General features: G+C 45.0%; 1 protein-coding gene across 1 annotated transcript in view; it reads left to right on the forward strand.

Annotated features, from left to right (window-relative positions):
• Window positions 1-2,959: 2,959 nt before the first annotated feature.
• Window positions 2,960-15,905, forward strand: part of COLEC12 (collectin subfamily member 12) — an 80,622-nt gene continuing 67,676 nt past the window's right edge. The window contains exons 1-2 of the mRNA XM_015855377.2: window positions 2,960-3,079; window positions 13,488-13,538. Coding sequence (XP_015710863.1) covers window positions 3,073-3,079; window positions 13,488-13,538 — 58 coding nt within the window. The 5' untranslated portion in view covers window positions 2,960-3,072. The remainder of the gene's footprint in view (window positions 3,080-13,487; window positions 13,539-15,905) is intronic.

The following is a 15,905-nucleotide window of genomic DNA, read 5'->3' on the forward strand; positions in this document are numbered from 1 at the left end:
GTAAATAACTTCTTAGTTTGTTCAGGATCATTCACAATCTCGTTACCCAGATCCAAGGATGATGTCTTTGCTCTGGGCACAGATCCAAAATGGTCATTAAAAAACAATATGAAATTGTTGTAGAGAAAAAGATTTATCATTAAAATACACTACAATACTCAACTCTCACTTTTAAAGTGCACATTTTGTATTGACCCCAAAGGATGCAAACTTCAGACAAATGATCGCCCACATACGGCTCCTTCATCACATGCAGCTCCCTTCATTGATGCATTCAATTCTTTTTCAGATTTAATCATTGCCCTTCACATTGCATGTGGGTTGTTAGAAGGCTGTCAGTCAAAGAGAATGCCACACATACCTTTCAATGTGCTTCCAGCATCTCTCCAAGTCTCATCAAATTGCCAAGTAGCTTGAGGGTGGAGAAGAAAGGAACAATTCTGACAAAAACATAAGCTGAGCCATAGGAAAAAGGCAGGTCAGAGGAATGAACTGTTGTGGAGTCCAAGTGAGCAGGAACTATATACCTTATTGGGTGCCTCTTTTCATTATTTGAAGAATAAATTTTAGTAGGTCTGTCTAACCAAGTCATATTGAGTGGATGCAATATTTCATATGGACATTTTGGGACATTTTTTGTTGTTTAGTGCACAGTGTCGCTTAGTGAAACAGAGACAGTGGAGAAGAGACCAGAATTCTCTTGTCTAGTCAAGTTCTTTTGATGGAGAGGCAATGTACTTCATAACATCAGCAGTTCAATGATATTAGCCTCATTAATTACATTTGCTATACTACCCTGTATCCATGAACCCTAAGGCTGGTAAATCTGGCAGTAGCTTTTAGAAGCAATACCTACTTCTGGTAAATGGAGGTGGGTCAGTGGGAAGAAAGAACTCTGAAATGAAACTTCAAATGCTTGAGACTGTTCATCCCCACAGAGGGACCTTAATGGTGAACATGGTCATCATGCAGAGGGGGCAGCTGTCTCTCATGAGCCTTGCCGGATGATCCAAGGATGCAGCCAAGGCAGAATGGATGGTTACATGGGGCTGCAGACTTGACATCTCATCATAAGTGAACAACTTTTCAAAGACAAAGAACAGGAAGATTAAAATTTCATCAGAAATCTCTGGTGAACACCTTGAAAGCTCACTGCAAATTGCGGCCACTGCCATTGAACCAGACACTGATGTGGTAGTTCCAAGGTCACATATCCTTTTTTTTTGCTTTCATTTTTTTCTTTTAATAATAATAACAATAAGAAAACTCATTTTAAAAGTTTTATTACCTATAAACATTAGCTATATTGATTCTTCAATAAAATGGTTGACTTAGTTGACTTAGGATCCAAAATGATTGATAGAACTGAACAAGTATTAATCAGTCCTACAAATACTGGGAGTGCTTTTGGTTTAATCCAACACTCTGTCACAGAATCACAGAATGACCCGGGTTGGAAGGGACCTCAAGGATCATGTAGTTCCAACCCCCCTGCCTGGCAGGGCCCACCAAGAACATACACATTTACTAGATCAGGTTGCCCAGTGGCCCCGTCCAACTGGTCTTGAACACCTCCAAGGACGGGGCATCCACAACCTCCCTGGGCAGCCTGTTCTAGGGCCTAACCACTCTCCTAGTGAAGAACTTCCCCCTAACTCTACTGCAGGACTTCCATAATTACCTGATGACTGCATTCAGATTTATTAGTTTTATTCATGACTTGCACCAAAAATGGATATTCCAGTCAACTACCGGAGTGTCAATGAAAAGCTGAGTCGTGTCTCTTTGATACCTGAGCCCTGCTTTAAAGAAGCAAATAGCTCCTACAGTTGGTGTGCAGGCATCTTTGATGGTACTAAGCTGGAAGAGAATGAGTACTGCAAAACTTGCTCAAGAGGTTGCCAGTCCAATCAGTGAGAAACAAAGGAATTCAGATTTCCAAATCCTGATTTAAATTTTGGTCTGCACTGGTTACACTTGATGAATTTACTCCCCCATTCCTTGCTCAGCAGAGACCCTACCTGATAGGTTTATAGTGCTTTTTGACCTGGTGTGAAATCAATGCCGTGGTATCGCACTACAACACTGCTGGGTCTCTGTGATCCCATCAGAGCCACCAAATGGCTGAAAAGATCTTATAGTACCATCACTTCTTTCAGCATCGCGCCATGCAGCAGGCTGGGATACCTCCAGCTGCACCACAGAGGCCAAATCATGCACGTCTCCTTTCTTCAGAGGGAAAGCCTCTCTGGCTCCTGTGCTGCTTTGCTCATCCCCATAATTAAGTGGTGTACGGTGCATGAGCTCTGCTTCACCAGCACTGATGTCCCTGGTTAGAGTGGGATCACAAAACTGTATTGCTGCCTTCAGTTGCTTAAATAGGGGTGGCTTTGTAGCAAATCCTTGTGCACCTTTCAAGAAAACGGGAGCCTGGAAATGCTGCATTATTCCTGGCAACATCCAGAACAAGAGAAATAAAAGACAACCAGCCTGTACATTTCTAATCCCACAGCTATTTACACACATTCTTCAGGCCACGCACTGAGCGGGATCCCTTTGAATCCAGCTGGACTGTTTGGGGCTGAGTGCCGCACGTCCCAGCTGGGGGGTACGCACCCGCCGTTCGGGATTTCTCACTTCGGTACCAACGAACCTTCGGGCACTCATGAGGCCAAACCCCGTGCGCCTGCCACACGCGCAGGGAGGTCAAGGAGGGACACCACATCCCATCTGGGACGGCCGCTCATCACCGACGTGTGACGGGAGAGAACTCTCCCCCGTCCCACCGCCATCCCAGCCTCAGGCGGGGCCCCGAGCCCGCCCCTCCGGCTCAGCCCCGGCCGCGGCCCCTTCCCCGGGGCGGAGGGAGGGAGGCGGGGTCGGGCCGCTGCTCGGCGGGGCCGGGCCGGGCCGCTCGGGGCTGGCGGCGAGAGGAGCCGCGGCGGGCGGCAGCGGCGACGGCAGGGGCAGCGGCAGCGGGCAGGGCTCGGCCGGCCCCCGGCATGGCCCGGCAGTAGGCAGCCAGCCCCCGCCGCGCCCCGTGTGTCCTATGCGAGCCGCCCCGGAGCCAAGATGAAAGGTAGGGACGGCAGCGGGGAGAGCGCACACGTGCAGCGGGCACCGGCGGCGGGCAGCGCAGCGCGGGGCGGGCGGTGAGCATCCCCGGCTCCGTGCGGGGCAGCACCGGAGCGGATCCTGATGTCCCGTCCCTCCGGTTCTCGGCACCCACTCTGCGTTCCCCCTGTCCCCGTCTCCGCTATCCCGGGGACGAGACTTGGAGTTCTCCCCCAGCGGTTTGTTTATTCCCTGCCAGCGCTGTGCGATGTGTCGCGGTGTTGCTTCTAAACATCTGGCAGTGATTAGGTGCCAGCGGAGGCTTAGCTGGCTTGTGAAACGTATCTGGCATATTGCTCCTCAACATCCACCGACTGGAAAATATTTGGGCTTTGCTTTGCATCTGTTAACTTTGTTTCTTTAACTGTTAACTTCGTTTCTTTTTCTCTCGGTTTTTTTCTCTCCCCCCTCTCCTGTTGGTCGGGTGGATCTCTCCCCTTCTGCCGGTTGACCCGGTCCCAACAAGCCGTGACTCAGGTAGTGCCCTTTCAAAGTCAAAGAAGTAGATTGCCAAATCGATGTAAGATGCGCTGGGGGTCTGCAAGAAAGCCTCCGTTTGGGAAATAGATAGCCTTGCAGTGAGAGGCAGAGCCTATACGCGCCGGAGAGCAGTCACATTGGGATCATCAAAGGACGGTGTGGAAAGTGTAGGAAGAATTGGGAGTTTGCAAGAGTTGGGTCACAGTTTCCTTCAGAGACAAAAATACACTTGAAGGTGGAGGGGAAAAAGCACACATGAAAGTTGCTTTTGGGTAGCGGCGTGGCTGTTGCAGAGGTTGGTGCCAGATGCCGGTAAACACCGTGACACTGACATGGAGTTTCCAGGGCTGGGGGCACCGAGTGGTGCGATATTGACTTGCTTTGCCTGAAGGGAAGAAAGGCTTTGGGGGGTTCTGGTTCTGGTTCCAGTACCTGAAGGGGGCCCACAGGAGAGCTGGGGAGGGGCTTTTTATAGGGGCATGTAGCAACAGGATGAGGGAAAATGGCTTTAAACTGAAAGATTTAGAGTAGATTTTAGGAATAAATTCTTTACTGTGAGGGAGGTGAGACACTGAAACAGGCTGCCCAGTGAGGTTGTGGATGCCCCATCCCTGGAAGCATTCAAGGCCAGGCTGGATGGGGCTGTGAGCAACCTGGTCTGGAGGGAGGTGTCCCTGCCTAAAGCAGGGGGTTGGAAAGAGATGATCTTGAAAGTCTCTTCCAACCCAAACCATTCAACGACCAAAAAGAAAAATAAATAGAAAGACTCTGATTCTATTCTATGGCTCCACAAATCCACCCACACTATTTGAGTTACTGCTGGCGTTGTGGCATAATCTCCCCACAGGGCCCTGCAATGTGTTAAAAATAATATATTTATAGTGTTTTTATAGGTTACTCGTGCCAAAAGCTTTGTCATCAGCTCGTCACTATGGGCATAAGTGTTATGGAAGGAACAAACCAAAGCAATGGGAGCCTAGTAATGTCAAGCCATGGGTGTTACCACTGTAGCCTTGCTTTGGGACTGGAGCTGGGCTGTTGTGCAGGGCAGGAGGGATGCTGAGGGCAGAGCACAGCAGTAACACGTTGGGGCAGTCATGCGCTGTGCTGCATGGCTCCTAGAACCAAGCATCGAGCCCACTGAATCTAGCAGGTGATTTGCTGTAGCAATAGGTGGGTATGAGACACGAGGAGGGCTGGAACTGGGTGATCATTGGGGTCCCTTCTGACCCAAGCCATTCCATGAGTCTATGATTCTATTTCTGCCTCCTTCCACTCTGCCTGCAGTGCTGAGTGGAGAAACGGCACTTGGAGGGCCATATCCACTTACTGTGCTCACAGCCTGGCAGGGGGGATACTTAGGTTCTGCTTGCCAGCCCCTGCCATCACCTTCCCCAAGAGCAATCACAGCCATCATCTCATTCCTACCTCCCCCAGAAATCAGTTCTAAAACATGCAGCGAATCCCTAAATGACGGTGCTAATAACTGGAGAAGTCTTCCAACCTATCATCAAGTGCCATTGCCTGTGTCATGGAAGCTGCAGAGCCAAAAGCAAACTTTGACTCCATGTCTTCTTTTCCCCGGTGCATATTTGTTCTTTCACAATTTCTCTTTAAACTTGATGGGGGTGATAAGTGGAGGAGTCATTTCAGTGACACATTTTTCTCAATAGCAAAATGATCTGTTGATTGCAGCTGTCTCTGCATCTACCCTCTCTGGAGGATGGAGGAATATCTAAATAATTACATCACTGAGTATCTGTACTGAATAAATTATATTTTCCACTGCTGGTGTTTGTAACGTGCTGTGCTTTAAATCAGTAAAATAAATGGAAGTTTACATTTCAATATGCTTGCAGTTGGATTTGCAGCAAACTACACAGAGCTCACAAACTTTGCGATACTTTTAAGTAATAATTCATGTAATTTTTAAAGGGACTCAGCTGGTTCACAGTTACATGTATTTGTATCAAATGACAAGTTTTTGTCTAAGTTTTAGTTATGTATTGGGGAATGAGACATTGTTTGTTGCCTGGGAAACCAATGAAAACAGCTTCCCACAGTCAACACCACATGGTCAAAAACATCGACCTAAGTAAAGAGAGAGGAACATGTTGCTAAAACTTTTCTATAGATACCTTTTTCTATAAATACATTCTATAGATTACCTTTTGTAATGATCATCTTAAACCATATCTGTAACTGGTCCAGTCGTGGCTGCTATGGTTTTGCTATTTGCAATGTGGCTTTTGTTTGCACAATGACCAATCATTGATGCCCAAGATCAGGCATTGCTGCAGCCCAGGTGGCTCTGGGACAGCAGAGGAGCTCTGGATCCTTCCATAGATCCTCCTCCTCTGATCCCTTCCTCTCACCCTGCTGGCTGCGCTGTTTAGAGAGCAGTGCTCATGGTGGATGAAAAGTCAGCTGTGTTGTAACAGGAGGGAGTATCTGGAAGAATGCCCCATCCTGTCCAGTGCCTCTCATAGAATAACAACAACAACAACAACAATTCCCCTCTGCATTTTAACTTAGAGCCCAGATGCAATCCGTAGGTGAAGCTTCCACCTTCAGAACCTGAACATGCATGCACCATTCAGTTGCTCTTTCATGAAAAGCCTTGAAATAAATGGTCAGTGTATATGTCCACCTCCTTGGCAGATTTTGTCTTTCCCTTGAAGCATTTTGATGCCACTGCTGTGTTTATAGAATAAAGTGAGCATGCTGATGGTGGAGAAACGTGTCTCTTTCCCTCTGTAATCTTCCTGTGCTCAAAATCAGATGAGTGGTTGTCTGCAAAAAGGCCTTCCCAGGATAGAAACAGCAAACTGCACGTTTCAAACAACCCAGCCCAAAGCGTTTTGCAGGAGCCAGACAGCATCTGAAAACCAAGGATGGGGAGCAGAGTGATCCAGTAACCTTCACTCAGTGCAGTTATAGCACAGCTCATATGAATATAGTGACATAAACATGAAACATATGCAAAGCTCGGAGTGGTGTGTGTTGGACATGTCACAGGACCCTACCGCAGAAGTTCAAAGGCATGAGCGGCTACAATAAATATGTGATACAACGCAGAGCAAATCCCAGGCAGTGCTACTCCACAGTCGGTGTAACCCGGACTGGCTGGTAGCAATGGGAGATTTTAAACACATGTATGAGAGAGAGAGATGATCATGTATGCATGTGTCAAAGGATATTCTCCTTAACGCCAGAGAGGAAAGAAAGCAGAGTTTTAGGAGCTGTAAAAATAAGAGGGAAATCTGTTATTGCACAGATTGAGCTATTACTCTGCAGGTGTGGCCATGGAGCAGAAGCAGCAAGTAAGCTATTGAGTGTGAGGCTCTTTTTGATAAGAAGTCGTAACTGTGCATCTTGACTTTGAATATTCTACTTTTCCTGGCCACAAAGGACCAAGAAGAGAGAACTGGGCTGTGTGAAGAAGGCTCTTCCTTCTGCTGCTCTGGACAACAGGAATGTATTCTGGATGAGTTTCACTACAGCTGAGAGCTGAACAGAGCCCTTTTTTGTCACAATCACTTAATGCTTCATTGAGACCGGTTCTCAAAGGCCATTGTACTCACAGGTCCAAACACCTCTGTTGGCTTGGCTGGCAGGGAGGGGGGGAAACATGGTCCTGCACAGGGGTACAGCTGGTACGAGCTGGCAGAGCTAAGCCAGAGCCAAAGAAAGAGAGTGCAAGAAATGTCAAGGATGAAGGCAATTCAGCACTGCGAAGGATGTGTGCCCAGTTATCTCCAGCTGCACAAAACACTGCTTATCCTGAGGTTCTCTTGTGTCAAAACAGAGATATCCCCAGTGGAAAGCAAAATAAAGACACCTTTTAGCAGGCACTGAAGGTGAACATGATCCTCTTAGCAGTGTGAGTGTGGTCTGTGCAAGCGAGGGATCAGGGCAAGATGAATTGTATTTGGAGTCTGACTACTTCCACCTAAAGTTACAATCCCTTTTGGTGCATAAATTTGAGGTGAAGACTGGGACGTCGCTAGGAAACAAAGTGGATGACTTATGGGAAGCAGTATAGGACTGTGGTGTTCAGGAATGCTGCGCTGTTTAATGCTGTTGTTAATTGCCTCCTCTAACATGCGGACAGAGGGGCAAGATTTTTCAGCACACTAATGAGAACAGATCTGTTTGCCCTTAAATCATTACACTGAAATATGATATGATTTAAACTTTTAACTTCTAAGGTTGACCCTCTGCACTGTGCAGCTGGTGCTGGTCCCAGCTCTGCAGCCTTGCTCTGAGGCACTAAAGGGCCGTGTAGGTTTTGTTCAAGAAACAGCGCTGTCTGCTCTCATCATTTCATCCCTAAAAGCAAAACTGGAGCTTTTAAATCTTTTGTCTCTTTTTGTTCATTCTCTCCATTGTGGGGTCGTAGGAGTTGGGCTATAGACCAGGGCTATAGCTCTGAAAACCCATTTGGCATAACCCTCTTTTGGGGTATGTTTTATGCATGTGTTAACTGATGAGAGACACAATCCTGCTCTTGGATTATGAGTCTCGATAGAATCGATGACCTGGGACTTTGCCTCATGCTTTCTTGTGATACTGAAAGCATAATTCCTGGTTGTTAAGGACAGGGATAGGGAGAAGCCTCAGTTTCTGCCTGGATCTAGGCTAAGACAACGTGCCAAAGGATGCTGGGGGATGTGAGGAGGTGGACTTTCTCCTGGAGCTCACAGTGATGAGGCAAAGGAGTGGGTGGAAAAGCTGCACTCAGACCCAACCACAGAGGCATGCTGGCTTGGGACTGTGTCAGTAGGGAAAGGTTTTCAGCATGGGGTGGGTTCTTACGAGGGAAGACTTGTCAAAACAGAAGCAATGAGAAAGACCTGGCTTTGACAAAGATCTGCATGGAAAAAATGAGTGGAGAAAGTCCGGGGAAGGAAAGTGAAATGAAGCATCTGTGAAGACAGAGGGGTCAAGCAGTTAGCGCAAGCAAGACACTGTCCAGAGTAACAGCCGTGAAAATCAGTGGAAACCAATTAGACTGATGAAGTCATCAACATCTGAAGGCTGCAGCTGCTCACTATGCTTCTGCTGGCTCAGTTTCACCACTAGGTCAGCACTTTGAAAGTAGACCCTCTTAATAGTGACCAGAAACGCATATAAATCTGATCACTCCTCAGAAAGCTTTTGTAATCCGAGATGAGAAAGATATTGGTGCTCACTCTTCTGTCTGAACAGTTGTTAATATTACAGAAACCTCACAAGTGGACAAGTTTTGTCCTTTGGAGGGAGGGCTGATGTGGAGAGGGCAGCCTTGGGACACTGCAGATGGTTCCTCCCAGAGGCACCCTTCTGCGTCAGTGCTGATTTATGGGTTCACAAGAGGATTACCCTAATTTTTGACTAATGGGCACAGTGTCTTTCCAAATGATTAAAAAAATGATTATAAAACGTATTCTCGGTAATATTAGGAGGGCTGTTTCAAAAGTAGTGCCTCTTATCTTGTGATGCTGTCTCACAATGTCAAAGGTAGATTTTGGTGGTATGGCAGTAGAGGTTGAACCTTCCCACCAATATTCCATTACATGTCGTTATATGTTCTGTAGAAGAGAAGTTGCTCTATCAAACAGTGTTATTGTGCTCTTTGTATCTGTTGTTGTCATGGAAAAAAAAATAGGAGGCATTACTTTCAGGTCAACTGACGTATAATGCATTTCACAGAGCAGCACGGGGATACAACCATATGTCTCATTAAACTGGTGGGAAATGAGGGGTCTTTATGATTAAAGCTCTTGGAGAATGCATATTATGTGGAGATTTATTTTAAAGGAAACTCTTATACTGGATGTCATTGTTGCTGCAAATTACTGCTGTGGTCCCAAGTTCCCAGTGTGGTACTTAGGGGTAAATTCTAATGTGCTGTAAATCCACTTTTCAGGGGGCTATAAATTAGTACCTAAAATCTGAGGTGAAACTTGGCATGACAGTTTTCAGCCCAGGTGCCTCCTTCTCTCCTGAATTATATTTCCACAGAGTTTGAAATTTTGTGCAGATCGTTTGTCCCTTTCTTTAATTGAAGTCTTTAAACGAAGGTTACTTTTTAAACCCATGTTTCCCACGTGGAAAATTACTAGGAATGATTGGATGCAATGTGTCTGTAGTCAGCATATGACCCAGCATCTTTATGGTTACAAGGTCTACTTTGCTTTGTTAGCTCACTATAACTGAAATGACCAAGTAGGATGTACTGTTGAAAGACCATAGCTGAACATGTGCATTAATAGCTTTGTGTTACACCTCCCATATGCCAACAATGATACCCATTAAAGGAAAGGGATAAAATGGAAACAATTGCCCTAAAACCACACTACACCAAAGACTTCTCAGATCTGGTTCTGTTCCAGAGAAAAAAAAGGTGGTGCAGTGGTTATAGGTTCCTTGTAGTCTGAGGGCAGATTTAGCATCCTTGTCAGCTCTAAGCCAGCTCTCTCTTACTAGACCTCAGTACAGACTCCAAAGTGGCCCGTGATTAATTTATTTAAGATTTAAGAACAAGAACCAGAAATTACACGGTTCTTCTCAGCATATTTTTTGCTTTGCCTCTAGCAAATTAATCAAATGAGAACCCAATTTGTTTTAGATTAAATGAATTCCCTCTGTTCACTGTGATAATTCCCAGCTGAACCACCTTCCACTCCCTTGGAGCATTGTACTGTAACTTATTTAACTCTGCAACTGTATTTATTAGAGGTGTTGCAGTAATAATTTATAACTGGAAGGCAAGCAGAATTTGGCATTTCTACTCAGCAGGGTGGTTATATTGCCAAAATATCTCAAAGCCTTGTTTTTGGATCAGAGCTTTTGCTTTTTGCTAACTACATAAAATACTTGATGTACTCCTGCTAAGCTACAGATAGCCACTCATTTTCAGCAGTTTGCTGTGAGCTCTAAGTGCTGATCTGTTGTTGGCCTCCAAGGGGACTCTCGTAAACCTGATACAACAGGTCTCCAGTGGTCCTTCTCCTGTGCAGTTAAATACAGTTGGTTGTTCATGTGTTTTGCTCAGAGTTCACTTTTACTGACAGACCCTCAATCTGCCAGAGCTCAGTAGAAGTCAGTGAAATAAGAAATGGCTTTTTCACCAGCTCTTCTCTTTTCTTTGTCTTTCTTATTCTGGATTATCTGCTACAGCTGACAGCTCTGTAGTGCTGTCTATAACTAAGCTAAGGGTTTTTTCTTAGCGTTAGCCACAGATGCTCAAACCTCGTGTATTTTTTCCACTCTGATTTTTGATACTGTCCTTACTGGTTTCATCAGGCATAAAAACATCCTGGAGGTTTTCTTAATGTTTACTTTCCTAACTGGTGTGTATTTTTTTAATCTTTGCAATACATCACAGATCACATTTTCTCTGAGAAATCTACACATTCACTTTTCATAAGAAATTGGGTCCTCCTGTATTTCCCCAATTCAAAGATATCACAGAGCTTTGAGATATTTGTACACTGTGTATGAATCAGGAAGGTTTTCAGCGCTGGAACTTGTGGCAGAGAGCTGAGTGTTTGCCAGCTTGTCAGCACAGCGCTGCAAGGAGCAGGCTGGGGCAAATGGCTTTGCCTCAGGACTGACATTTGTGGGCTTGATTCCCAGCTTTATTTTTAATATTCCAAACATAGGTTTCTCATGAAGAACCAGTAAAACTTTCAACACCTCCTAGTCTTTTTTTTTTTTTTTTTTCCAAAGGATGCAGCGCTGCTAATTTCTGAAAATTTAGTCTGATCTCATTCTATTCATTTCTGCCTCCCAACTTTATTTCCCTTAAACTTGCTACACTGCAGTTAATATTATTCAAGATTATTTATATTACATTTGAAATATGTAAACATTGCATTTGCAGTATATGATTTGGGCAAAGGGCCTAATGGTGATTGTGACTGAAAGACCTCTGAGCTTATTCTGTTAAGTAATTCCACCAGACTTCCCCTGAACTACTTTGTTGCCTGCTGCTAGACCAGCCCTTGGGATTCAAATAGGTTTCATCTGATGTTTTAGATTTTAGAAACAGGAGGCCAGCCCACTTGCTGACAAAGCTGGCCTAGCCCAGCCCCACTTAATTTCAAATGCTGCTATTGCTCTTCAAAATGAGGTCTATTTTATTTTATCTATTATATATATATAATAGATAAATATATTCTATCTATAATAGATAGATATAAAATCTATCTATTTTAATTATATATAATTAAAATTTATCCCTAGCAAGCACGCAGTATTGAAAATATTAAAAAGTATGCATGTATACATGTACACACACATCCACATAAATATGTGTGTGTGTGTGTGTCCAGAGAAACATAAGCAGGATGAAAAATGCCTTGCCAAAAGTCAGCACAGTTGGCCTACATGTGTAAAACCAAATGGCTGACTTCTCCCTTCATCCACTGACAAGAATAGAGGAAGCGTTTTGGTCCGGTCTACTATTAAAATTGGTTGGTGGCCCCGCCTGTGGAGGGGTGGGGGTTGGAGATTCATGATCCTTGAGGTCTCTTCCAGTCCAAACCATTCTGTGATTCTGTGAAATGCTTTTCAAAGGTGGAGGGCCGCTGGTGGCAGCAGTGAAGGGATGTGAGGGCCTGAGATGGTGAGCAGAAAGAAAGCACAGCCCTTGGCATGAGAGTGCCCCTGGAGTGGAGGTACACAGGCCTTGGAGATTTGGTGCAGGATTAGGCCACAAGACTTCAGCACGGCCTGGCTGCACAAAGCAGATATGGATCAGATAAGGCAGGTTATGCTCCCAAGAAACAGGAGGCGATTGTGTTAGCAAGAGAAGGCAGGAAGCTGAGGGCTCTGGCACTGATAACTTTTCTGTCCAGCTTTTATCTTTTGTGCAAGAGGGGAAGACTTTTCCAGAGTAATTTACTGCTGGTCTGAGAGGCTTGGCAGTTGACTCTTTGTGGTCACTTGGTTTATTAGTATTTGTCACATGTTGTCAGGTGCCATTGTCATCAGATAATATCTGGTACAATGGTGATGTGTTCTTTGTTAGAGGATTCTTGCTGCTTTCAAATTCCTTGGCTGGCCTCTGTGCTTCTGTTTCTTTCTGTCCTTGTGTTGGGGGAAGATCTGGATGGGACATTTGCAAGTGAGGCGTCTTTCTTGGCACCCAGGGCTGCAAGGATGGTGTGAGGGCTCAGCAAGTAGAAGCTCCACAGAGTGCAGCAGCTGTGCTCAATGTGATGCAGACTTCTGCCTTGCCTCTACAGCAAAGCAAGCAAAAGCTCAAGAGCAGGAATATTTTGGAGGGTAGGGGCTGCTGTCTAAAACTAGTGTTTTCTGCATGGTAGGCTGGCAGCTCTTGGGAAATGATGCTTTAGGTGCTGATTTAAAAGAGCCCTGGAGTCTTCCCCAGTATGTGAAAGGGTGTTTACGGAAGAGGAAATGGATCTCCTCTGTTTCCTTCTAGAAATCAGGAAGCAAGAGTTGGACAGTGGAGATGTACTGCTCCTCCTGGGAGCTAGTCTGGGTAAAATCTGGTTCAGGCAGCAGGCATGGCTCGCACCTTACCTTGTGTCAGCAGAAGGAAGGGTTGGGCTGGTAGCAAGAGACTGGGGAAAAAAATAAGTAATGAGTGTGTTTTTTCTGCTGATGCCAGCCTTTTCCTTTGAGTAATTGCTGCTGGAAGGAAGTAGAAAGAAAATTAAGCTTCTGACAAAATAAATGCGTGATTACTAGCATTTTGCTGATTGCTGGCTGGAGATGAGAACAAAAGAGCTGATGTGCTTTTTGTTATCTGTTTGTCAGCTCTCTGTCCCACTGTTTATCAGATCTTTGGGTAAAGCTAATGCACCTGTAAGAAATTCTTCATGTACTTTGCCAGTGATAGTAGTAACCTGGTGCTGTGTCTTTCTTTCTGTCTCCAGACGATTTTGCAGAAGAGGAGGAGGTGCAGTCCTTTGGCTACAAGAGGTTTGGTAAGTGGCAGCTGGTCTTTCACCCTTCTGTTGCTGAGTGCTTAACTTAAGAGAAGCAGCTGCTATTAAAGCCTCCTTTACTGGCCTGACAGCATGAAAACATGTAGGTACGATCCCATCAACACACATTCAGTCTAATGTCTGGCCAGCAGCAGGTGGGATGAGAAGTCATCAGCTTAATTAGTGAATCCTTGCATGAAGCAGTGTTAGGAAAACCAATCCCACATGAATGTGCCAGATGTAAAGAAGACTGAACCAACTTCTGCCCCTGCTGTGCTTTTCATAGACCCTAAATGATACACAACATGGTCAGTTGTGGTCATATGGGACCTCCTTCATGCTCTCCAAAGTCAGAATGGGATGACTGTGTTCTGATGTCAAAAAGTAGCTCTGGTGACCAAAATCCCTTACCACTGCTTTATCTTCTCCTGATCTGGGATGTGGTGATAGCTTCAAAACCTGGTCAAACTCTCCTGCATGGTGTTTGAGACTTGAGCATGTTCTTGTGTTTCTGTATACAAAGGGAAGCTCTTGCTTCTATTTTCTCTTGAATCAGCACAAAGGTTTTACTTAATACATTGCAATGTAACCTTTTATAAACCACAGCTTAAGCTAAGAATTCCAAATAGATAAATTCTTACAGCCATATTGGTCACTTTCTTTTCTTTTTTTGATCGCGGTTCATTGAAAGTGGCCTTATCATGTGAAGGAAGTAATGTTGTGCATCTCTGAACGGGGTCAGCAGCCCTCGAGGCTGGAACGAGAGTCATTTTCAACAACTCCATTTGGTGAATGGATAGGAAAAGCAGGCTGAACTAAAAAAAAAAAAGAAGAAAAAAAATGTCAACAATTCACCCCAGAAGAAGCAGAGGGAGGCATGCTTGTGGCAGTAGGAGACACAGTGGCTGGGAGGTGGGATCACATTCACATGACCTCTTCCACCCCCTGAACTGCTGTACTGCTCCCTGCTGTTGAGCTTTATTTTGGGCAGGTCAGCCAACCACAGAGCCAGCATCTGTGGCTTGGAAAGTCCTTTCATAAGGCTGCACATAGGTTTTTTTCTGCTTTTTGATTTTTTCCTTTGGACTGGGCCCTGGAATAGCAATATATATATATCAAGAATTAAGAAGAATTTTAACTGTTCTGAATGTTTCCAGGAGTGCTTGTGCTTGTTTTATGTTTGTCGAGGTGGAGGGGACAAGAAGCTAAACAGAGTGGCAGAAACAGGAGAAGGATGTCAGCACTTGTGGAGGTCCCTGCAGGGCACAGCCAACATACAGGGCTGTTTCCCCTTCTTCACAAAGACTGCCTTAATGTGCTTGCATTTCTACTATGATCACAGCATCTCCTGGCAGCCTCTGAGCAACACTGCATTCTTCAGAAGCATTGGCTCCTCCATTCAGGAAGGTGATGCACATCTTTTAAACAGACAGATCCACTGGCCAGCCAGACTGGTACTTCCAGTGAAGCACTACAAGTGCAAAAATACAGCCAACTAGTTCAGGATCCATAGGAAATGTTATGCTTGTTGTCCCAGCTTCTGTTTCTTCTTGGCCTTGCATTCTCACTGATAGTAGCAGGTTAAATTATGAGCATTTGGATAATGAAATATACTATTAAGGATATAAAGATAAAGAAGAAAATAAGCTTACTATTATTATTGGTAGTAAAGAGAAGGAATGAAATACTCCTTTCACGTCACTGCAAGATTTTACATATGGCAATAAGGAATGTGGTTCAGTGATGGGATTCGGTAGGTCACGTTGGTGGTTGGGCTTGATGAGCTTGAAGGTCTTTTCCCACCTACCTGATTCTATGATTCTATGATAGTATGATTGGAGAAACCCAAGGCAAGAACCAACCTTTGTTACACAAGGCCTTTTTGGAAGGAGGCCTATCCTGTCTGCAGGCTGGTGCTGTGGAAATCAGCACATTTTGTGCATAGCTGCTGAAGCAGGCAGCAGTAACAGCAACCGTTGGTTGGTTGGTTCAGGAGCCATTGTGTAAGAACAGCTGTGTGAATATTTTGTGACCAGAGTAGTCCCTGTGTGCTCTGTTAACATGAGACAGGGTAGAGGGACCATGACTCAGGTGCCTTCAGCTCCATGTTTTGGAAAGAGGAAGCCTTGTTTGGAGCAAAATGTGCTCTGAGAGGGAGATGGCTAAACCACAACTGATTCATAAAGAACACGTTTTGCGGTGAATCACTGCTGGCAGCTGGGAACACATGTTGGTCAGCACTTGGCTCACAAATCCTTGACTAACTGCTTTCCTAGAGTTCATCTGGGGAGCTTATTATTAGCTGTCTTGTTGCTGGAGCCTGCCATTTGCTTCAAGAAAGCAAGAGATCTACTAAAGGGTGGAAAG

Source organism: Coturnix japonica, chromosome 2 (assembly GCF_001577835.2).
Source record: "Coturnix japonica isolate 7356 chromosome 2, Coturnix japonica 2.1, whole genome shotgun sequence".
In the NCBI taxonomy this organism is placed as follows: domain Eukaryota; kingdom Metazoa; phylum Chordata; class Aves; order Galliformes; family Phasianidae; genus Coturnix; species Coturnix japonica.